The sequence below is a fragment of the Fusarium tjaetaba genome, assembly GCF_013396195.1.
Source record: "Fusarium tjaetaba strain NRRL 66243 chromosome Unknown NRRL66243_c0000079, whole genome shotgun sequence".
Taxonomy (NCBI): domain Eukaryota; kingdom Fungi; phylum Ascomycota; class Sordariomycetes; order Hypocreales; family Nectriaceae; genus Fusarium; species Fusarium tjaetaba.
The window spans coordinates 43,350-64,839 of record NW_023501275.1 but is presented as its reverse complement, the minus strand read 5'-3'; the positions used below and the strand labels follow the sequence as shown (position 1 = coordinate 64,839).

The 21,490-nt window shown below is 49.7% G+C and overlaps 7 protein-coding genes across 7 annotated transcripts; 6 read left to right on the top strand and 1 right to left on the bottom strand.

Annotated features, from left to right (window-relative positions):
• Positions 1 to 874: 874 nt before the first annotated feature.
• Positions 875 to 1,487, top strand: FTJAE_4192 (uncharacterized protein; the record flags this gene model as incomplete). Its single annotated transcript, XM_037350571.1, has 2 exons — positions 875 to 1,171; positions 1,227 to 1,487. The coding sequence occupies 2 exons, from the start codon at positions 875 to 877 to the stop codon at positions 1,485 to 1,487; spliced, it is 558 nt and encodes a 185-aa protein (XP_037208708.1).
• A 163-nt stretch (positions 1,488 to 1,650) lies between these two features.
• FTJAE_4191 (peptidyl-tRNA hydrolase) lies at positions 1,651 to 2,581 on the bottom strand (the record flags this gene model as incomplete). Its single annotated transcript, XM_037350570.1, has 3 exons — positions 1,651 to 1,711; positions 1,762 to 2,179; positions 2,281 to 2,581. The coding sequence occupies 3 exons, from the start codon at positions 2,579 to 2,581 to the stop codon at positions 1,651 to 1,653; spliced, it is 780 nt and encodes a 259-aa protein (XP_037208707.1).
• Positions 2,582 to 3,709: 1,128 nt separating this feature from the next.
• FTJAE_4190 (transcription initiation factor TFIID subunit 12) lies at positions 3,710 to 5,839 on the top strand (the record flags this gene model as incomplete). The annotated part of the gene is made up of 2 exons (XM_037350569.1): positions 3,710 to 5,533; positions 5,585 to 5,839. The coding sequence occupies 2 exons, from the start codon at positions 3,710 to 3,712 to the stop codon at positions 5,837 to 5,839; spliced, it is 2,079 nt and encodes a 692-aa protein (XP_037208706.1).
• A 1,038-nt stretch (positions 5,840 to 6,877) lies between these two features.
• FTJAE_4189 (26S proteasome regulatory subunit N3) lies at positions 6,878 to 8,727 on the top strand (the record flags this gene model as incomplete). Its single annotated transcript, XM_037350567.1, has 3 exons — positions 6,878 to 7,139; positions 7,209 to 8,533; positions 8,584 to 8,727. The coding sequence occupies 3 exons, from the start codon at positions 6,878 to 6,880 to the stop codon at positions 8,725 to 8,727; spliced, it is 1,731 nt and encodes a 576-aa protein (XP_037208705.1).
• Positions 8,728 to 10,301: 1,574 nt separating this feature from the next.
• On the top strand, positions 10,302 to 12,353 carry FTJAE_4188 (uncharacterized protein; the record flags this gene model as incomplete). Its single annotated transcript, XM_037350566.1, has 1 exon — positions 10,302 to 12,353. One exon carries the CDS (start codon positions 10,302 to 10,304, stop codon positions 12,351 to 12,353), a length of 2,052 nt encoding a protein of 683 aa, XP_037208704.1.
• Positions 12,354 to 13,137: 784 nt separating this feature from the next.
• FTJAE_4187 (histone acetyltransferase) lies at positions 13,138 to 15,155 on the top strand (the record flags this gene model as incomplete). The annotated part of the gene is made up of 2 exons (XM_037350565.1): positions 13,138 to 14,280; positions 14,334 to 15,155. The coding sequence occupies 2 exons, from the start codon at positions 13,138 to 13,140 to the stop codon at positions 15,153 to 15,155; spliced, it is 1,965 nt and encodes a 654-aa protein (XP_037208703.1).
• Positions 15,156 to 18,122: 2,967 nt separating this feature from the next.
• On the top strand, positions 18,123 to 18,748 carry FTJAE_4186 (ATP synthase subunit 9 mitochondrial; the record flags this gene model as incomplete). Its single annotated transcript, XM_037350564.1, has 3 exons — positions 18,123 to 18,234; positions 18,353 to 18,675; positions 18,743 to 18,748. The coding sequence occupies 3 exons, from the start codon at positions 18,123 to 18,125 to the stop codon at positions 18,746 to 18,748; spliced, it is 441 nt and encodes a 146-aa protein (XP_037208702.1).
• Between the last annotated feature and the right edge of the window lie 2,742 nt (positions 18,749 to 21,490).

Genomic DNA, 21,490 nt, shown 5'->3' with positions numbered 1-21,490 from the left:
GGTAACCTAGCCTCGAGTAATTCGGATACATATCTGTCCAGGTTGGCTACACGCAGTGGAAGGCTTGAGTTGGGGAACTGTATTGCTTTTGGCAGACAACAGAAGGGCCATGAACAGTATGCTTCAAAGATGCCTTTATACTATTTCTATGTGAATCACCCCAAGTGATACAAGAGCCCCTGAGCCATTCAATTTTAATTCTGTTGTGATCCTTTCCCTACCGAGTGCTGGCACTAGAAAGAAGACATAATATGGTATCTCCCGAGCAGACATTGACCGTTTCCTCGGACCTTTGGCGGGAACCTGATATCGTTGACTTGCCGGCACAGGATGACCAAATCTCGAGGTCAACTTGACAGCAGCTCAGCTTCAACTATTATTATTGCTATTAGTCGTGATGGAAGAGGGGCGCCGGCGGGCACGCCGAGGTTTAGACAGAAGCCCAAGAGACATAAAAGTATGATATTATGTACAAGTGTGTGCGCAGCTACACTGCTCCTAGCTCATGTTTGTATGAGACTTCGTTTATCAACAAAGAGGGGAAAACATGAAGACAAGGAAAAGAGCCGAGGAGGGCGCCAAATGGTACCTACTAATTCAGAAAGGTCTACCCAAATTCCCTACCTTATTGTCTCGTTCCTAGGTACGGAGTACCTATCCAGGCTGGAATTCCTGTATAACGCCCTGTCGTGTAAGCTGGGGATACATGATTTAGGCTTGGGCAATGTGGGGCACTTAACGCGCTTCATTTTCAAGACGCGTCCTAATTACATCCCATCAAAGCTACCTAAGCATATCGGTCCAATACCTGTCTTAGCATCAAGGGCCCTTTTGAACAGTTGCACGGGGGTTAACCCAGCTCGAAACCATAGACATGGCACCAACAGAAGCAGAACTTCTTGCAAACTACCTCATACAGCCATCTTCCTTGACCGCTATCGTCACACTCGAGCAATTCAAAGCCCTCTTTCCCCGTCCACTACAATCCTCACCTCAGGTTCGATCACTCTTTCGAGATCTACAAGCTCAACGCACAGATCTTCTCGACCAAGTCGCCGAGAACATCGCACATGAAGCGAAACGAGGGATCGCAATGCGGCGAGAAGTCGTACGGGCTAAGCGCGAGGCAGAGCGAGAGGATATAGACGCCGAGATTGAGATGGAGCGAGCAGTATGTCCAAACGAGTACACATCACCGTGTGAATACTGACCGACGCTGCTTACAGTTATTTGGAGATGCTTCAGGTGCAGCGAGTGCCAAACATACTCTCAACTCTGTTATTCCAGAACTTGAGGGTGCCGCAGGTGCACTACATGCCGAACTTGCACATTTGAAAGAGGAAGAAGCAATCTTGCTCGACTCTGTACAACAAACTATAGGAGCATTGAGCGATCTACGATACGGGAAATTCGCCAATGGTCGCATAAGCGAGGGAGTTATTGATGGCCTCAAAAACGTAGAAGCAGCTTGCGAAAACAAATCATGAACGAACATATCATTTCAAGGGCATCTGCAACTTCACGAAAATAATCATGATCTCTCCGAGCCAGAAACTTCATATATTTGCACGACTGATCAACATTTTCCCAGATATCGAACAATTCGACAGTTCCATCACTAAAGCCTGTCAAGTGTTTGCCCAGAACGAATTATTGGGCGCGCTGAGCACCAGCCTGAGGGCCACCGTTGACGCCTTGCATACGACGGGACCTAGTGCTATTAGTATCATTTTGTTTGGCTCAGGGGTTGAAATAACTCACATCATGGCGCGGCTACCGAAAGAGACAACGAGCATGAAGAGCCAGTTGGGGATGAGGCCCATAGCCCACATGAGGTAGCCGAAGGGAACAGCTACGCCGTACTCGGCAAGCTTGCCGTTGAAAGGATGGAACCAGCTGCTGTCAATGCGATGGAACTGGTCCTTGCTGCCGGATTCGTGGAAGGCAATCAGAGTGTCCGAGGTTGTGGTGGTCAAGTTAAGCCTCTTGCTATAAATCTCGACGGGCGCAGGTTCGGGGAGCATCTCAATGATATAGAGGCTGGCGGGACCCGCAGACCAGGCATTGCAGAGAATGGGCTGGTTGTCGCAATTCAGGTAAGCCATATGGGGAGTGTTGTCGAGGAGCGCAAACTTCGCAGCGGTCTCGTTGAAGGCCTGCTCGACAGTTCCGCATCGACCTTGAATTACATGTTAGCAGTAGTTCATTACGACTAACAGGGTGGTAATAAAAGATTATGGCACAAATCATGTAGTGTAAATTCTTGGTGATCAAACGTACCGTAGCATGTCTTGTTGCCACCAGAGATGAGCAACCACCACTCCTCAGGTGTAGTAGCACCTGCGGAAACAGGCTCGTAAAGGGTTTGCTTCCAGTTCTCAAGGGTCAGGACGTTGAGTCTCATAGAACCAGCCTTCGCCTCAGCGGCGGCAACAGGGTCATGGTGGCCCGGGTTGGGAATATAAGAGGCGAACTGTCCGATGACATTTTGGAACTGGGCCTTGTACTGGTCGATAGGCGAGTCCTGAGTGGCAGCAAGGGCGGGCAGAGCCGCAAGAACAGTTGAGGACGAGAAGCGCATGTTGGCAATTTACTTCTATGAGCTTTTGATAGTCGACAGCGAAGTAAGGCGCAAGGTAATTAACAAATATTGACCTCGAGGAGACGGCTGGAGAGGAATGGAAGAGAGGAAGGAAGGGAAGATAAGACAGGCAGGTAATGGCCAGATGGAAAGATGAACGGGCTCCGGTGGAGATGAATGAATGGATGGGCTAAGGTAAGGTAACTATGGCTAAGCTTGGATAAAGACCCCGGTGAAATTGGATGCATGGGGAAAGCTGGACCCTTGTAATGGTTGGGGAGATTCTTCAGTGGCTTATGTATAGTACTTTGTTAACTCCTCTTTATTACCTTGGCTGCTGACTTATACGTAAGGTCATCTAAAGGTAGGGCAGTTTAAACCTGGAAATTCTGAGCCAGGAGACTGGTAAATTAAGTGTTACGAAAGAGAGAATTGGAATCCAATCAAAGCAAAGAAACCAGGTCATTCAATGCACTTTGGTTAATGAATGATACTCTAGAAGTGGTACTTGATAACGCTGGTAATCGACGTGTTACAAGTATGGTCATATAACATAGATAGATGCTGGAGTTTTCATCCACATGGCGTATTCCCCCGCGCAAAGTCAACCCCCCGACCGACAATCTGAAAAACCAATGATGACACCTAACGAGCAACGATTTGATAGCTCCAGCCCATCCTGACAGACGTGTTCCAGAGCTAACACATGCTAGGACATGCTAGGTGTCTAATAAGTACTTGTTAGTTAGACCAGTTCCACTAAATTGAGCAAACCTCCTGTTCCGTCACTCTACGAGACCCCAACAACTATCCGTAACTACTCCGTACTTGCGACCAGTAGCGCACCCCAGTCATGATCACAAATACAACGATACGGACCGACACTTATTCCGTGTCATTCTCACGCCCTCTTCGACGCGCGCGTCTGCGAAGTGATTCACGACACTACCAGATTTTAACAATTGGTTTTATTCTTGGTCTTTAAGTTTCTGATCCTCTTTGTACACTTGTCTACTCCAATCCTCTACCTACGTAACGTTTTCCAACCCGTATCATCGTTGTGTCCATACCATTCGATCCGTCCCGTAGCAACGACCCTGCCTCCAGTCCTATTCCATCACGTTGATTATGAACCCTCAGATGGGCCAGCAAGGCCAGGGCCAAAGCCAGCAAGCTGGTGCTGGTCAGGCACAGCAACGCCCGCCACCTATGTATCAACCCAACCAAATCAGAAACCTTCCAACATTGAGTGATGAGGAAAAGTCCAAGTACGAGGCCGGATTGCAGGGTCTTTGGAATAAAGCCAACAACTCTCCCCAGAACAGCCCGGATCACATTGCTGCGCGTCAAAAGATTATAGAGTTCTCCAAGATGCTTATCACAAAGATCCAGCAAAGACGCTCCCAGCAAATGCAAGGACAGAATGCCCAAAACCAGCAGGCCCGCCCTCAGCAAATGCAACAGAACGCTGCTGGGCAAGCAAATCAAGCACAGCCTCAGCAACAAGCTGCCGGGGCTGCTGCAGGTTCCCAATCCGCTGCTGCTGCTGCCGTTCGACGAAACCCAGTTCCCGACCATATCCAGCAGCATGTTAATAAGATTAATTTTCGAGCTCCTCAGTCCGTCATCGACAAATCCGCTGCCGAGGCTACCAAATGGATAGAAGAGATCAAGGAACGTTATACCCGAGCCTTGATGACTATGGATGCGAGCAAACAAAAGGTGGCTCAAATTGATAAAATCATCAATGATAGAGCCGCGGCCGGACAGCCGTTTAAAGAAGACGAGCTTCGACAGCTACAATTGAAGAAGGATCAGCAGCTCAAAGCCCATACGGATGCCCATAAATGGGTTGACAATGTGCGCAAGCAACAGGGAAGTCTGCAGGGCACTGGCCAGGCTCAAGCACAAGCTCAAACTCAACCGCAAGCACAAAACTCTGCCAGGTTGTCGCAACAAGGAAATCAGCCGGTGCAGCAGGCTGCAGCGACACAACAAAATCAACCGCAAACACAGCCGAGGCCGCAGCAGCAGCAGCAGCAGCAGCAGCAACAACAACAGCCAACCCAGGCAGCGCAAAGCCAAGCTCAAGCGACTCAGCAACAGAACAACGCGCAAGCCAATACTGCCCCTGTTAACGCGGCCGTCGAAGTTGCTAAGCAGCAGTTAGCCGCCGTCAGTCGAGCTTCCCCAGTGAACGGAACACCTGGAACAGCACCGGCGCAGGTACGTCCCGCGCAAGGGACACCTCAACCAGGACGCCAGCAACTACCAGCGGCGCAAGTTCAGGTTAAACAGGAACCTGGTGCACCCCCCATGAATCCTGTGATGGCTTCGGCAGCTGCACAGAATCAGGCTGGGACGCCGACCCAGCAGAACGCACCACGGATCCCTACGCCCCAACAGGCGGCGGCTTCTGCTCCAGTAACGGCGGCGGGTCCTCAGCAGGCTCTCAGTCACTCAGCTGCGATGGATCTTGCAAACCAGAAGGCTATTAACACTCCAGGAAGTGCCTCGGTGCCTGGCCGGCCTGCCGCAACTGGAACACCTACACCGGGTAGTGCAGTGAATCAAGGAGTGATGGGACCTAACGTTCCTCAGCAACCAACACCACAAGGTCATCCACATGCACATCCTCCACAACCCCAACAAACGCCAATGCAGTCTAAAATGCCTATCCCCAAGGTGCTTCCTGAAAAGGCTACAGCTGTGCCCCAAGGTGTTTCGGTTGGTGGTGGCGTGAACACTGGTCGGCCTACAATGTCCCAAGGCAGCGGAACCCTTGGCGGCGTTATGAATCAACCGGCGATGGCTAGAATTCCGGCCTACAACCATGAAGCTGAGGGAGATCACGTTTTGAGTAAGAAGAAATTGGACGAACTCGTTCGGCAAGTATGCGGAGGCCCGGCCGAGGGGCAGGATGGAAACCTGCTCACTCCTGAAGTGGAGGAGGTAAGTTGATCGCATATTGCAGTTGAGATGAAATCACTAATTTAGTCCTAGAACGTCCTAAACATGGCAGACTCGTTCGTTGACAGTGTCCTCCATGCGGCGTGTCGAAACTCAAAGGAGCGTGGTTCCAAAGTGCTCGAGATTCGCGACATTCAACTTGTCTTAGAGAGAACTTACAACATCCGTGTCCCTGGATACTCGTCTGATGAGCTTCGTACTGTCCGCAAGATCCAGCCATCTACTGGATGGATTGCAAAAATGAGTGCAGTCCAAGCGGCGAAGGTCATGCCTGGCAAGGGTGAATGATGCCTGGCCCCGGGAAAGTAGTGGATATGATAACGCCCATCGGCAGGCAAAAAGAACATCGGGCATTGGTACACTTTTTGTGTTTTACAAAAACGGGCGTTGGGTGTATACCCGGAACAAATCGGCGTCAAGGGGTATTCATTTTGGTAAGATGAGGCTATTCTGGGAAAGAAGGTAGACCATAATATGAGGTGCCTCTCCCACATGCAAGAGTTGACCTTCTGGGTCATGATGCAAATAATATTACGCCTGCCAACTTTACCTAAGTATGACCCGACACTTTCTATAGTCCTAGAATTTGAAGTGTCGCCAAATTCCTATCTGCTCTTGCCAACATCAGGAAAAGAGAAGTCTGGGAATCATACAGATTTGTTCCCCTAGGCGATACTATTTGCATCTCTATTCTTGGCTAAAAACCCTTTTCTCGATTTTGGAAGCTGTACTGCAGGGTTTCGTCACTCTTATCACTTACCTACCTGTAAGAAGTGGCTAGCATAATATTTGCACAACTTACATAAGCATCGCGATAATTTAAAAAGGTTGTGCAAAAGGCTGCAGGCAACATCGAAACGTCACTGCTCCTGGCCCCACAAGCTGCCGGCTTATTAAGAATACCTGAGCGGTACAGTGGAACGCCGCAAAATAAGACGGGAAAACAAGTAACTTTTCAGCCCTTTCAAGTAGTCTCTTAGTAGTCGCCTCAGTGCCAGTCACCACGCCCCGGTCTCCATTTGGTGAGCTAGCATGAGCAAGCAACGAGCAGCATCACTTTGAACCTCCCTCAATCCATTCCAGCACCAAACTCCCCACGACGACCACAGTCTTAATTTCTTTCGCAAAGCGTGCCTTGCTCTCTCGGCCTCGGCACCGTACATCCTTCAAGCCAATACCGTCCCAGCCCCATCAGCTCAGCACCACGACAAGCCAAAGCGCGAGCACGACTCACGGGGTCAACAAGTATTCTCCCACTATCACCATCAACAGCTTCTGCAGCTTCAGCATCATATTCTCTCAATACACACAAATAAACCTATCGTCATGCCCAGCAAGACGCCAAACAACAACGGAAAGAAGCCTGCCGGGAACAACGTTCAGAAAAATAAGGACGTGGAGATGACGGACAGCACAAAGCCCAAGGGCAAGAAGTCCGCCAAGGATGGTGATGAAGAGATGACCGTTGTGGTTCCTCCTTCAAAGTCGAAAAAGTCTGACAAGACGCCCGCTGACGCTGAAGGTGATGTGTCAATGGGCGAAGAAGAGGAAGAGGCCAAGGTTGACCCTGTAACACAGACTATCGCAGGTTAGTAGTTGTCGTCGGAGCTTGATAAGCCCAAGCCAAACAGTCACTGACATATCTTTCCAAACGCAGATATCAAGAGCAACTTTGCTTTGATAGATCGTGCGGTTTCACTTTTCGACGCCAGATTCTCCCTTCGCGCCTTACGATCTATCTCCATCATCCGCAAGCGTTTGACCCCCGATATCATTGCACAGGTCATTTCCGAGGCCTTCCCAGCTACCGCCAACTCGAGCGCCGTTGTCAAGCCGCTCTTGTCTGCCATTGAGCACGATGATATTATCCTGGGCCGACAGAGTGGTTCAGAGATGGAAATCGATGAGGCGAAGACTTCTGGCAAGAACGGTGCTAAGAAAGAAGCCAAGGAACCCATTCCTGAGATTGATATTTTCATTGGTATTCTTGTCCAGGTCTTCCTCTTTGACTCCAAGCAGTTCCAGCGCGGTGCCGACTTCTCTAAGTACCTATCGGACAGAGTCCAATCCCTCAATCGCCGTACACTTGACTCTTTGTCTGCCAAGGTCTACTTCTACTACTCTATCTTTTGCGAGCACATCGCACCTCTTCCCCCTTCTCCCCAATCCCCCGTCGTCGCTATCCGGCCAACTCTTCTCGCCGCTCTCCGGACCGCCGTGCTACGTAAAGATGTCGACACGCAAGCATCGGTTATCGTTCTACTGCTGCGAAACTATCTATCAACTTCGCACATCAACCAGGCGGATCTCTTGGTCTCACACACCCAGTTTCCCGAGAACGCTGTCAACAACCAGGTAGCACGATTTCTCTACTACCTCGGTCGCATTCGAGCTATTCAGCTGCGCTACACCGAGGCTCATGAGCATCTCACTGCTGCCACTCGAAAGGCTCCTTCTAGCAGCTGCGCCCTTGGTTTTGCTCAGACGGCCACTAAGCTGCTCTATGTTGTTGAGCTGTTGATGGGTGACATTCCTGACCGAGCTATGTTCCGACAGCCAACAATGGAGGTCGCTCTCCAGCCCTACTTCCTCCTGGTCAAGTCGGTTAGAGTTGGAAACCTTGAGGACTTTGAGACAGCCATTGCCGATCATGCCGATACCTTCCGACGAGATAGCACGTACAGCCTCATCCTCCGTTTACGACAGAACGTCATCAAGACCGGTATTCGCATGATGTCTCTGTCCTACTCTCGCATCTCTCTTCGTGACATTTGCATTCGTCTGCATCTTGGTAGCGAGGAATCGGCTGAGTACATTGTTGCCAAGGCTATCCGCGACGGTGTAATTGAAGCTACCTTGGATCGTGAGAGGGGTTTCATGAAGAGCAAGGAGGTTGGTGACGTGTATGCTACTCGTGAGCCGGGTGAGGCGTTCCACGACCGAATTCGAGCTTGTTTAGCACTTCACGATGAGAGTGTAAAGGTTTGTTTCCCATTCATTGATGAGACGGGATAGAGACTAATTGGCACTAGGCTATGCGATTCCCTATGAATCAACATCGTCTTGAGCTCAAGAACGCCCAGGAGGCCCGCGAGCGTGAGCGTGAGATGGCCAAGGAGATCCAGGAAGGTGACTTGGACGAGGACGATCTCGGCGGAGACTTTGATGGTATCTAAACATTTGTATATTGTCTCGGCTTGAGAGCATTCGCTACCTATCGATTAATGCCCGTGGCTTCTCCTTGTCGACGCCGCCAGATACCGTTAGCTGTAGTTTCTTTTAATGACTCGCTTAGGGTGACGGTGGTGGGTAGTTCGCTGGTATGCGTGGATAGAAAGGGGAGGGATTGAGGTGGTCTGAACGTCGTACCCAGACTCCAGTGTATGTGTATTAGATGCTCGCACGGCCGGAATAACTGAGAGGCATGGAATGCTGTGTCATTCTCGGTGACATAGAGATTGGAACGCCGTTTTCTTCAGACTTATATTCCAAAAGCAATACACTACCTCTATAAGTGAATAGGTGTGAGGTTCTTCCCAGATGGCGGCAAGGACAGAAGTCATACTATCCAGTAAACCACCTGGCTTCCATCTCTAGAATATAATATGTCTTTGATTCCTTATTTTCAACAAATGGGGAGCTGGCGCAACGGTAGCGCGTCAGATTCCAGCTATCAAGCACGGAGATTCCTGAAGGTTATCGGTTCAAATCCGGTGTTCCTCATACTTTAATATTTTAGTATAATTACCCTTTTTTAAAAAATAAAAATAAAAGAATTCTTTTTAATTAATTCTATTTTTTACTTTTTCACTTATATTTAATATATATATATATATATATAAGTTAATATATAGATAGTATTCTTTTATATAATTTATATCTTTATATATATATATTCTTTTATAAAGATAAAAGTAAGCTGAGTCTGCCTCCAGCATGAGATACCCATCTAGTTTAGGACTTATGATATCTAACTGTCAATCTTACGCCCTTGGATCGACAGGTGTGGGCCATATCTATGGCTGCCTTAACATATTGTATGATCCAAGCCACGATAGGATTCTTAAACACACTTTGTTTATGTCCGATCAGTATCAATCGATACGTATGCGGCAAGCACATAAACACAAGGCGCTGGAACATCGATCAAGCTCAACAAGTCAAGATTGGATGAGGGGTGATTGCAGTGTTGATCTTTTCTGGGTGATATTATTCTGCCCCAGACGCTGAAGATTAGACTCAACGTCAAACCGCGAATGTTTTGATTGTCACAACGCGGGCAACTTATACCTTTCCAGCTTTAACACTCTGAACCGCATGGTCCCCAGAGAGTCCTATTCACGGCCCTTTCGTGAACACAAGTAGGGGCCGCCGCCAGAAGCTGCTGGAAACACGAGAGCATGCTCAAGGTTTGAGGTGAGGTTGACTCACTCGGCAAACAAGTTGCCAGTTGTGCACTGCACAGAGTACGCCCTGCGTTTGACAAGGTTTCAACAAGCAGCAAGGCAGTGCCAGCCAGTGGAAGCCCCCCTCGAAAGGTTTGTTACAGAGTTTGAGTGTCATTCATCGGCAAGGCTGAGCTTAACTTAATAGGTACCAGGTTTTCAACTCTATTGTGTCGATATATAAAAGGCTCGAAGGGACTGATGGGAGGCCCTTTCTTTCTTTCGTTTCATATCACACACAAGCCTGACTGCTTTGAATTCACAAGTACACCATAAAACCTGACTCCAAAGTTGCGGACATTAGCATGGCTTCCGCTACCGAGCTTCGGCCTACTCAGCCGCCCTCATTTTCAACACATCAGCACGCAACACCATCTTTGCCTTCGGTACCATTGACCAAGTACCACGACGAGGTAGAAATAGACCTAGCTATCCATCTCGCCACGCTTTGCCGCAAGAGCCTCCTCGAGCTCGACTCGCATCTTCCCGGCTTTAAGCCTTCCCATCCTTTCACTGCAGATGAAATCGTTTCTCTGCCTCTTGACAAGCATCGGATCGACGATGCTCTTCATGAACTCCCTCGACGCAAATCTTCTCGCCACAACTTGGCCGTCGCCATTTCTTCCTTTTTGTACCCTGTGCATCAAGGTTCGCTAACAGCCATCATACGCTACGAGGAAGACCGCGTACGCCTCCGTGCTTGGGCTGCCTTGCAGCGCAGGTATGACATGCTGAAGGCCACTATTCGCAACGGTCATACCACCCGTGGCCTTTCCAGCGGTGCCCCCCCTGGTGTCCAGGCGCCTGTTTGGGCCTCCCGTATCACATCACAGGGAGTTTGGGACCCTGCTAAGCATCCAATTTCTCTTAAAGGTGTGCCAGCGATCCCCATGCCTGTTGAGATCGCCCACGAGGCCGATCTTGCGCCATTCCTGAACCACCTTGTGGTGGGGGGCACTTCCAAGCTGAAAGGTGATGAGAAGGGCTTCGAGCTGGATGATGGACGAGGTGAGCCTTACTATGGTGTGAAAGGCGCCGAGTTCCACAAAGGCGTTGTCTATGAGGATGGACGTATGGATCTCTGCAAAATGGTCGTTGGACCTGATCACATTGGTAAACTGATGGACTCACTTCGACCTAATGAGTTTGTACGCCACTTCCTCCTGGGCAATAACATTATTGGCCCTGTAGGTGCTCGCGAGATCGCCGATTTCATCCACGAGCTCCCTGGACGAATTGATACTTGGTATCTCGCTGGAAACTGCATCGACGGACCCAGCTTCAATATTCTCGTTGACGCCATGATCAAGTCTGATGTCATCACCAACATTTGGTTGAAACGAAACCCACTTGGATCACATGCCTCTAAGGATGTTTATCGACTCATAACTGGAGTTCGGAATTTGCGAACTCTTGATCTCGACCAAACTCAGCTTGGTGATTGTGGAGTTTCGGACCTGTTTAACCGCTTGGCAGGTCATGAGATGCCCGAGGGTGCGAAACTACCCCTGAAGCATATCTATCTCAACGGCAATGGCATCTCAACTGAGGGTGCACACGCTATTGGGAAATTCCTCGCGTCTCCGCACTGCGGTTTGACATCCATCTACATGTCATCAAACCCATTGGGGGATTCTGGTGCAAATGCCCTTGCTCAAGCACTACCAAAGGCACCGTATCTGACTCGATTGCTCTTACAGTCGATCGGAGTCAGCACCAAAGGTACCATTGCGCTGTGCAAAGCTGCTACTGGTCATCCCGCTCTCGAAGTGCTAGACCTTGGACAGGCTTATGCCACTCACGATCTTGGGCAGGCCTACAACTACATCGAGGATGGTGCCGTAACTGCCATTCAGGACCTTGTCTCGGCCGAGAGCCGTCTGTCCTATCTCAACTTTGGACATATGACAGTGGCACCTCCGGCAATCAATCTCATTTCAGAGGCAGTGCTGAAGAGCCCGTCGCTCGTGTACTTCGCGGCGTACCCAATTCTGCCAGATCCAGCCCTCAAGGCCGCCACGTTTAGGCCAGCAGTTGACACGACTTTCGCCAACCCAGCTGAGCCGACCAGGCCGCAAATTCTGATGAACAAGGCCGTTCAAGAGCATCTCTCTGCCAATGTTAAGGCTCGGTATGGCGAGGAAACCTCGTACAGTCAGTTCATGGAGGAGGACAAACGCTGGCTCGTGAGCGATAAGACAGATGTGCGCAAAATCGACAGCGTGTACCGTAATCGCGATGCTGGTCTTGCCCGTCGCCGGCTCCTGACTCTGGTAAAAAATTGGGAGGAGGGTGATGAAACCCTTGACCGTGTCATGGCAGCTCATGCCCCAACCTGCTCTTTGCGCCGACATTGAGTAACGGAGGAGGTGGAGGAGCAGTTGCTTACTGTTACCTGGCTTCGCAAGCCTATTTCACTTTTCGAAAGGTTGTTTCTGACGTTGTTGGAATGTTTTCAGAAAGTGGAGGTTAGGAGATCATTTGCTGATCCAGCTTGGAGATGAATTAATTCACTCCTTTGAAATGTTTGTTGTTGTTGTTCTTAGAAACCTGCACTTCCAACTAAGTCCATTGAAAAGTGTCCGTTCTACCATCATGCATGGGATAGTGTACTTGCTGAAGGCTGTGGTGCTATGGGTGGTGAGGTAATAAACTCAAACATCATGAGACATGTTGTGTACCTACCTACTTACCTTGCCCAATAGCTAAAGCACGTGATAGACGTGACATGATGGGAAGCATCCGCAACATTTGCCGTATCCGCCGCGTCGCGTCTTGCCCTTGCCATACCTACATTACCTCCGGAGTGTGCAACTTAAGCCTGCCTTACCTAGCCGTAGATCTGATAGCATGACGTTCCGTTCCCTTGCTCTCTACATAACTCACGGACCCAATGTCGAATCAACCTTAAAAGAAATAAATCTTCCAATCACACGGATAAATAAACCATGTTTATACGTGCGTAACTGAGCGGTCGCTAAAAACGCAAACCACTTGACAACGCCTTCTTATTAGTCTACCCTGATTAAGGTAGTCGTCCAGGACCTTATACCAGAACTCCACGTCCAAGTCCTAGTGCCCTTCCTACACGCAAAGCGCCTCTATCAACCACCATATTTCTGAATCGAGGCTCGCACAGCGATGCCTCAAAGGCGCAAGCGACCAGACCAAGATCCTTCCGAAGAAGAATTGTTGCCCGCATCTGCACTCAAATCAACATCTTCTGACTCTCAATCAAAATCCACCAGCGCGCGTAGGGCGACGCGTCAAACCCCAGTCATTCCACCAACACCACCACCACCACCAGTGACGCAACTACCACCTCAACCACGTACAGAAACGGCTGTACCGCCTCCTATAATACCTACACTATTATCAGCTTCTTCGAAACCAACAACCTCCCCAGAACAGAACCGGAGTCGTGCCTCCAACGGTCGTCCTCAACAATCTCCATCACAGCCCACGTCGCAAAGTCAACATCCCCCTTCTGTGCTGCGATGGGCTCCGCTTGAACAGCCAGGCCCAGCAGTAAGGCCTCCCCCTCACCATTTCCATCCCACAACGATGGCAGCCATGCCCCCACCTCGGCCGATTGCCGCTGGTCGTCCACCATCAGACTTGGTTGCGCCTGAGATCACCTATCATGTGCCCCAGTCGCATACAAACTCATTCCAGCGGACCTCAGCTCTTGTCCGACCTCATGGCCCTACGGCGCAACCACCACGTATACTCGAACGACCGCCACCTCCGACAGTCACGCCAGTTCACCCTCCAAAGCCTCCTGTCCCTCCCTCTGTACGGCCGCCTCCTCGAGCCGATCGCAACATTGATAAAGTCGTGTTGGGTAATATGTGCTTCAGTACGTGGTATCCTAGCTACTATGGAAAAGAAGTGCTTGGGGAATCATCCGGCAATCTAGGTAAAACAGGCAGCAAGGACCTGGGGGCCAAGGATCAAGCTACAGGTGGTAAATCGTCATCCCGGCGGGATCGCGAACATCACCCAGTAGTTGATCGCCTCTACGTGTGTCCTACCTGCTTCAAGTACTCCAAGGAATTGGTTGCCTGGTGTCATCATGTCCATGTGTGTGAGAGGAAGACTCAGATACCTGGTCGGAAGATATATATTCATCCACGGGGGCGTAGAAAGATTCTTGTTCCCCACGATAATAAAACCTCTGGCCCCAAAAGACGGAAAGGGGAAGGAAACATTCGGTTGGTAGAGGAGATCGTCCAGGACGAAGGAGAATGGAGCATTTGGGAGGTTGATGGTGAAAAGGATGGAGTACGTTTATCCATTATGCCAAGGAGAGCTTCAATGCTAACTTTTGCTCTCAGCTCTTCTGCCAGAACCTGTCGCTATTTGCAAAGCTGTTCCTCGACAATAAATCCGTCTTCTTCGATGTCACAGGTTTTAACTACTTCCTACTTGTTTACACACCTCCGAGTCGATCTTCACAGACTGCAACTGGGCCTGAGCCCCCTTCACCTCGAATTACAGGATTCTTCTCGAAGGAGAAAATGTCATGGGATAATAACAATCTCGCTTGCATCCTCATATTCCCCCCGTGGCAACGAAAGGGTCTTGGTGCGTTGCTGATGGGGGCATCGTACGAGATATCTCGGCGGGAGGGCATTCTGGGAGGGCCAGAGAAGCCAATTTCTGATCTTGGTAAGAAGGGCTACAAACGTTACTGGGCAGGCGAAATCGCGAGATGGCTATTGACTATCAATATGGACTCAAAGACGCCTCAGAATGAGGTCCTTGTGGATCTCAGCGACTGCAGTAAGGCAACCTGGATTCTTCCTGAAGATTGTCTGCAGGTGCTACGGGATATGGGTGTTGTTGAAGAGGCCGGTTTGGGCCCAAGGAAGCCTGAGGAAAAGCCTGTCCCCAAGGCCGAGGCCGAGGCCGAGGAGAAGAAAGGAGAAGAAACGACAAGGACATCGCCTACTGCTGACGGAGGAGTTAAAGAAGAGACCGTGCCAGTTGTTAAAATGGTTCCGCGGGTGCGGATAGACAAGCAGGCTGTCCGTCGATATGTGGCCGAGAATCGAATAAGTCTAGAGCGGATGTGTGATTCAGCTGGGTTTGTCGAGGGCTACGCAATCAAGGCACCCGAGGTGGTGGAAGACGAGGAGGTCGAGGCGGAGGAGTGATGGAGTCGAGATATTGTCATTGTTCAATTGGCTGACATGTACCTATAGATTAGACGCTTCGGCGATAGTGATACCCGTGCTCGAATTAAATGAGCTTCCTCTCATCATTGTCATCTTTCCTTTTGAATCTGGCAGGATCAGCAGGGTCCTGTTCGCCTGGTTCTTGATCGAGCATCATAGCTTTATGCCACAACCCAGGTTTGGCTTACAAGGGACTTGATCATGCAGTTGAGCTCCTGCAACTAACATTGTTAATGTGTTGGGATGCATGTTAACTAACTTACCTACCTGTGTCATGCCATCTTCCTCAGGTCGTGCCGAGGTCGAACGGGAAAATGTTCTCGATGCGGTCGGAGGCAAACAGCATGGAAAGGCGCTTCAACATTGCATCAGAGAATTCGGAAATGGCGCCGGTATCGTAATTGAGACTCCAGGCGCGTATTTGAATGGTATATCGAGGTCAATGGCTCTGAAATAGCCTTTCTTCTCATACCTGACTCTTTGACACCCATCTGTGCCCGGTCTAACGAGCTTTCCCAAAATGGTAAAAAGCTTAGACAAGCTTGTGTAATTTCGCACAGGGTCGAGTTTTTTCAAGCTCGTCCCGATTTTGCCCTTGGTATCCAACGAACAGGGTGAACACATACAAGTACTGGCGTGGGACTGACACACCCCCTTGGGCCGAAGATTTTTCGTCACCAGAGTCAGCGATTTTTACAGTGCCTAATTGCCTATGTGCCTACCTAGGGCCTTAGTGAATCCCAACCTCTCAGCCTAGGTAGTTGCCCCAGACTCCCAAGTGTTTGTTCGTTGCAGATTTGAGATCCGAGATGAGATGCAAAATATGGGGAGCACTCCTCTTCTCATAGACGTGGGGTATAGAGACGAGGCTGGAGCTACCAATATACAGTGTCAGCCTTTATTTTCACACGCAGCTATCAAATATTCTGTGGCTGTGGAAGTGGTTATGTCCGTTTCAATGCAACTTTACCTCTGCATGCTCTTACAGACCTTATCTAGTTGACAAATGGGCTCTGTTCTTTGTAGCAAGAAGAGCACAAGCGGTGCCATAGTATCCTCAAACCGATGTTGCTATGACGCTAAATGAGGCTCACAAGACCTGGTATACGAAAGGCAGTGTTCGACAAATTGAGTATTTAGTCAAAACGATATTACTTGTTATATCCACCCTTCCTGACGTTCTTTAGCCTCGCTGTCGTACAATTAATTATTGCAGGAGGTTCAAGGCTGCAGCCACCCGTTGCTGTCCATCATTTGATTCGTGCACTGTCCCAACTCATCGACGGCCAAACCTAAATTCGATCTGGACTGTTTGATCGAGCGGGAAAATTTTTTCCTTTCGCCCAACGATAGCTAGGTACTAGCTAGGTAGGTAGGTAGTAAAGGGCTAATCGGCTGTCATGTCCCCAGCTTTTCAGTGAAACTACAGTACTGATCCGATCCTACCACTTTTGATATACTACGGCAGTTCATCGTCATAGAACATAGACGGATCGAGAGCTCGTTGTCTATTCACCCGGGCTCCTCAAGAAAAATCAATTCCAACTCAATGTCCGATAAGCAAGAGGCAAATTGCTCAGCGACCGCTACCGCGAGATCATTGAGAAGCCCAACACTCAAATGGTTGATATTGCAGTAACTTGAACTTGTTGAGATACGTCCCATTTGTACTGTATGTCTTTTTCAATAAAGGCTTTCATTCTTGTCCCCTCCCTCACAGTATTGACTTTACCTTCACTTTGCGGTATCAAATGCATCCTTCGAAATGTCTACCACCATCTGTACACGTGGGGAACTCGTTCCTTGATTCGCCGATTAGGCTCTGTAAAAGCCACCGAGAGGAATCTCAGCTCGTACTGTGTCTTTTCACTGTGTACATCGTACTCTTTGTAGGTAAATGTGTTGCAGCGCTTGGCTCACGGCTCATACTTGCAACCAATCAAAATCATATCTCGGCAGCTCCAGGTACTCTGATATCAACTCTGTTGTCATTCTGTTCTAGCCTTGGCTAGACAAGCGTCAGCACTGTAATGGTACCTCGTGTCGTCAAGATAAAACTTCTCGACGGCCTTGCGTCAAGATGCTTCCCATAGTTGTACGATTTTTACCATTTCAACGGGATTTGTATGATTGAATGCGATTTCAATTCCCTACTTGTTTAGATGATACATCTCATTGAAGCTGCTGGCTGTATCGTCTCGGAGATCCGGTACGACCGTCGTGGTCCGTTGCCGCAAAATATCTTTTTAGTCTTAGCTGTAGGGGTTCTCGTTGTTCCGACTTTGTCCCTCCTCCGTACCGAGATTTCACTCAATGTTGCGCGTTCCATCGCCGGCCCAATCTGTTAGCTGGCGCTCATTGTAGCCCTTCACAACCATGATTCATGGTCCACCGCCAAGTGTGTCCCTCCGATTGTAAAAGCCTCAGGCCTGAAGGTCTCTCAATTCCTCCAGAGCAATCACAGCTCAGCATTGTTGTATCTCACTCCACCCGATTCCCTCCGATGGGCTAAGCAACCCGTGCAGAGCTCAATCCCCTTGCCTAATTCGCACCCGTGATATCATCCCCATTCCCATCATTTTTCAGCGGTCTTGGACTGCTGAATAGCGGGCAAGTATCTTGTTTGTGGGAGGTTTTCGTCTGTTCAAGTTCGTGCTCAAGTCATATTCTCACCCGTGTTCGCCGTAACAACCATCTCTCCCATATTCATCGTTGTTCCCTTCTTCCCAGCGTTGCCCCGGCTGACATCCTCACCCCCCTGACAATATCCACCCGTGTGGGCCCACCTATCCTCACTTTCTTCCCGGCTCCAGACGCTCTCTCTTCCCTTTTCCTTTTCCCACTACCGTCTGTCTCGTGCTGAGCTCCGTATTCCTTTTCTTTAAACCTCCCATCAGCCTCTCCCTCTTTCAAACATCAACCATCTCCCCTCACACATCAATCACAATGGCCTCTTCTCGTGTCTTCGCCTCTCGCCTGGCCTCCCAGATGGCCGTCAAAGCCGCTCGCCCTGCTGTCCGAGCCCCCGTCGCTGCTGCCAGCAAGCGAACCATCTCTGGTAAGTTTCTGATGCGGCAAAAAATTTTCTTCAAGCTCAATTGAGCTGGTGTCGAACCCGACTCGATCGAACTTCGCCCATCACGATGAATGAACAATTCGCTCACAATCGATTCAAGGCGCCAGCCCCCTCCAGGCCATGAAGCGTCAGACTCTTCTCCAGGCTACCAGCCGCAACGCCTTCCAGGTCCAGCGCCGTGCCTACTCCTCCGAGATCGCCCAGGCCATGGTTGAGGTCTCCAAGAACTTGGGTATGGGTGCCGCCGCCATTGGTCTGACTGGTGCCGGTATTGGTATCGGTCTCGTCTTCGCCGCCCTCCTCAACGGTGTTGCCCGCAACCCTGCCCTCCGTGGTCAGCTCTTCTCTTATGCCATTCTGGGTTTCGCTTTCGTCGAGGCCATCGGTCTTTTCGATCTGATGGTTGCCCTCATGGCCAAGTTCGTAAGTCAATTTCCTATTCTCAGACTTCTAATCCCTTTCGAGCATGAACTAACATGCTCCACTTTAGACCTAAGTTATTTCCCGGCCAATTGGGTAGGCTCGTGCCGAATGATCGAGTCAACGAGACAGAGGAGGCTGCTGAGCATAGTGCATTGTACCATGTCCTGAGAAATTTGACATGGGTGCGCTTAATGCCAGCTTGCACGATAGAGGGGAGGTTGTCTTGTAATAGACGGGATAGAGATCTGGGAGTGACATTGGTCATAGGCACTTTCCTATGATTAGAGTTGGGGAAATTCTGCATAATTCCTCCCAGGGATCAATTTGTAAAATAAAAAGCCTCATTCATCCCGCTTCTTCCAATGCATATGGATATTTTCCTTGTTCCGCCATCACGAAATAAACGGTTCATCTGATAATCGTGACTTCACATATCGATGGTCCCAATTGACGTCTCAATTAACTTTCAGTCGATGACATCGTTCCCAGTAGCTTTGTCCGCTGCATGGGAGCTGTAAACATGAGGCATTTGCTGAGCTCCCGTGGGCCGGTGCCGGGGATTGGCGGGCTAGCCGGAGACAGTCTTGAAGACACTGTTCTTCCAGCTTAGCCGAGTTGACCCGGGCATGGTGTATGGTCTGTAACACATAATGAGTCCGTGCTTGATGCCTGCGTTTCAAGGCACACAATTCCGATCGAAGTTTCTTCATGATATGAAAAAAACAAGGTCCACACGGTGTAAATTCTACCCTCGCTAGCGTCTGTCGCTAGCCGTAGCGCACAGCAAAGACCAATAGGGTGGGCATGAGCGAGTCGTTCGAGTGGGTTAAAGGAAACTGAATGATCTGTGGGATAGTGGAGCTGCTGAGAGGGTATGTAAAGAAAGCAAATCCACCTGACGACAAAGCCACGAGCTGACCCGGAGTGGTTGCTGGGAATACTGGTCGAGATGCAATGCTTTCGAGCTCCAGGACAGTCAACATGCCACTTCGGATGGGCTTGTCGGGAAAGCCGTGACTGCCATTGAGTTACATGATCTCAATGAGTATTGCTCAAAGTTCAACCATTGTAGTCTGACTGGTTGCACCACGGGCCACTGACAACAGCTTCGGCGAAACGAATGAGGCTATGGCCGACAGGGTTCTATACAAATTTCATCAATCAAACAACATCGAAGTTTCGAAGAAGGCTAGGGCGACGTCTCGAACGAAATGATACCACGAGCTCGAGTGAGCATCAATATGAGAAATAGACGGCATCTGGTGCGCCATGTGTCGCACAACCGAAATGGTGCCGACGGTTGCTTGTGAGGCCAGAAACAATATCTTGGCCCGGAAGGCTTGTGCAGGTCGAACAGCAGGCAATGCGAACGACGACATGCGAGGGAACTCCGAGGACGTGGGCGGGTGGTAACGGGTTCAAGTGAACAACGACATTGGTGACACTATGGATCGGAGGATTGAGGTATATGTGAAAACGTACCGTCGTCAATGACTGAATGTGTGTCTGCCGTCGACGCGCACGCAAGGTTCATTTCTCTCCTGATTTACTCAGAAGGCAGGGAGGCTCGGGCTTTGATGGGAGTATGGAAGAAGAGAACTTCGTCACAAACCTGGATACAGAATCATATGGCCTCGGTGAACTCTCTGGCAGTTATACGCCTCTGTCTGTCAATTTGTCAGTATGCCGCGACGGGACCATTCATCTCCGAGGTTCTGTTTTGACTTACTACTTTATAGATTATCGTGTGCTTCGGTTCAGGCCCACTCGACTCCACCGTTCTCGAAAGATTGGTGTCGTTTTTGCTGGTGTAAGTCGCTCAAAGACCACAAGGAAGCTCAATTAGGAGCACAACGACTTGGGAATCAACAACACCAACAAAAAAGAAATCAGAAGGAAGAAAGAGATGTGAAGCTGCATCTTGGGTTTCATCCCGTCTCTTTCCCCTCACTTAGAATCACATGACCTGCCGGTCTTGCCTGACCACTTATCACTCTTTGTTGCGTCAAAGGCATAGGCCACATCATCGACGTGATTCGGAAACCATGGCTTGCTCAGGGGACAGCGGATGTAGACAACGGCAATGGCGTGCGTGTGCGTGAGTTATTTGCTGCCGACGTTCTTCTCAGCGTGCCTTGAGGGAAATGGAACGAAATGGAACGAAACTGGGTTGGCGGAAGAAGCGGCAAGACGAGGGCCAAGATGCAAAAGGCAACGAAGAAGCAGAGTTGGGGATTCAAGGGTTGGTCCATTGTTATTGACAAAGCCAGGTTTTGAGTAATGCCACGGCGACAGAGTGAGATTATCCGAGTCACAAAATGAGGGGAAGTCAACGCCGTGGCTGCCGTGCAAGAGATGAAGGGGGCAATCAGCCGAATAGGGTCTCCTGCATTTGGCAGGAACAGCCTCTGGATGGCACCTTCCCGTTTCCTGCGATTGGCCATTACCACCCATCCACGCCGTGTTCCTTGGACGTTGGGGTGCCATCGACCACCATCCAAGCCGTCAGCAGAACCCAAATGGACGCGTAGTGGTTGTGATTTGTCAAAGCGCAAGGGGAAAGGACATTCTAGCCTACGGTTGCCATTTTAGATATTTTAGCTTGTGAAACTATATTATTGTGAATAGCTTCTAATTTGCTATGGCCCGTTACTATGGTTTATATGACTTCTCACGCGACAATTCGAAATATTATTTGCATTGAAGTCGGCAGTCATTGCGGTCAGAGGCCATTCAAAGCGGGGAAAGTGGAAAATCCGGGGTAATTAGGGTACGGGTAACATTTGCCTCCCTTCCGTGGTGGAGCTGCATTACC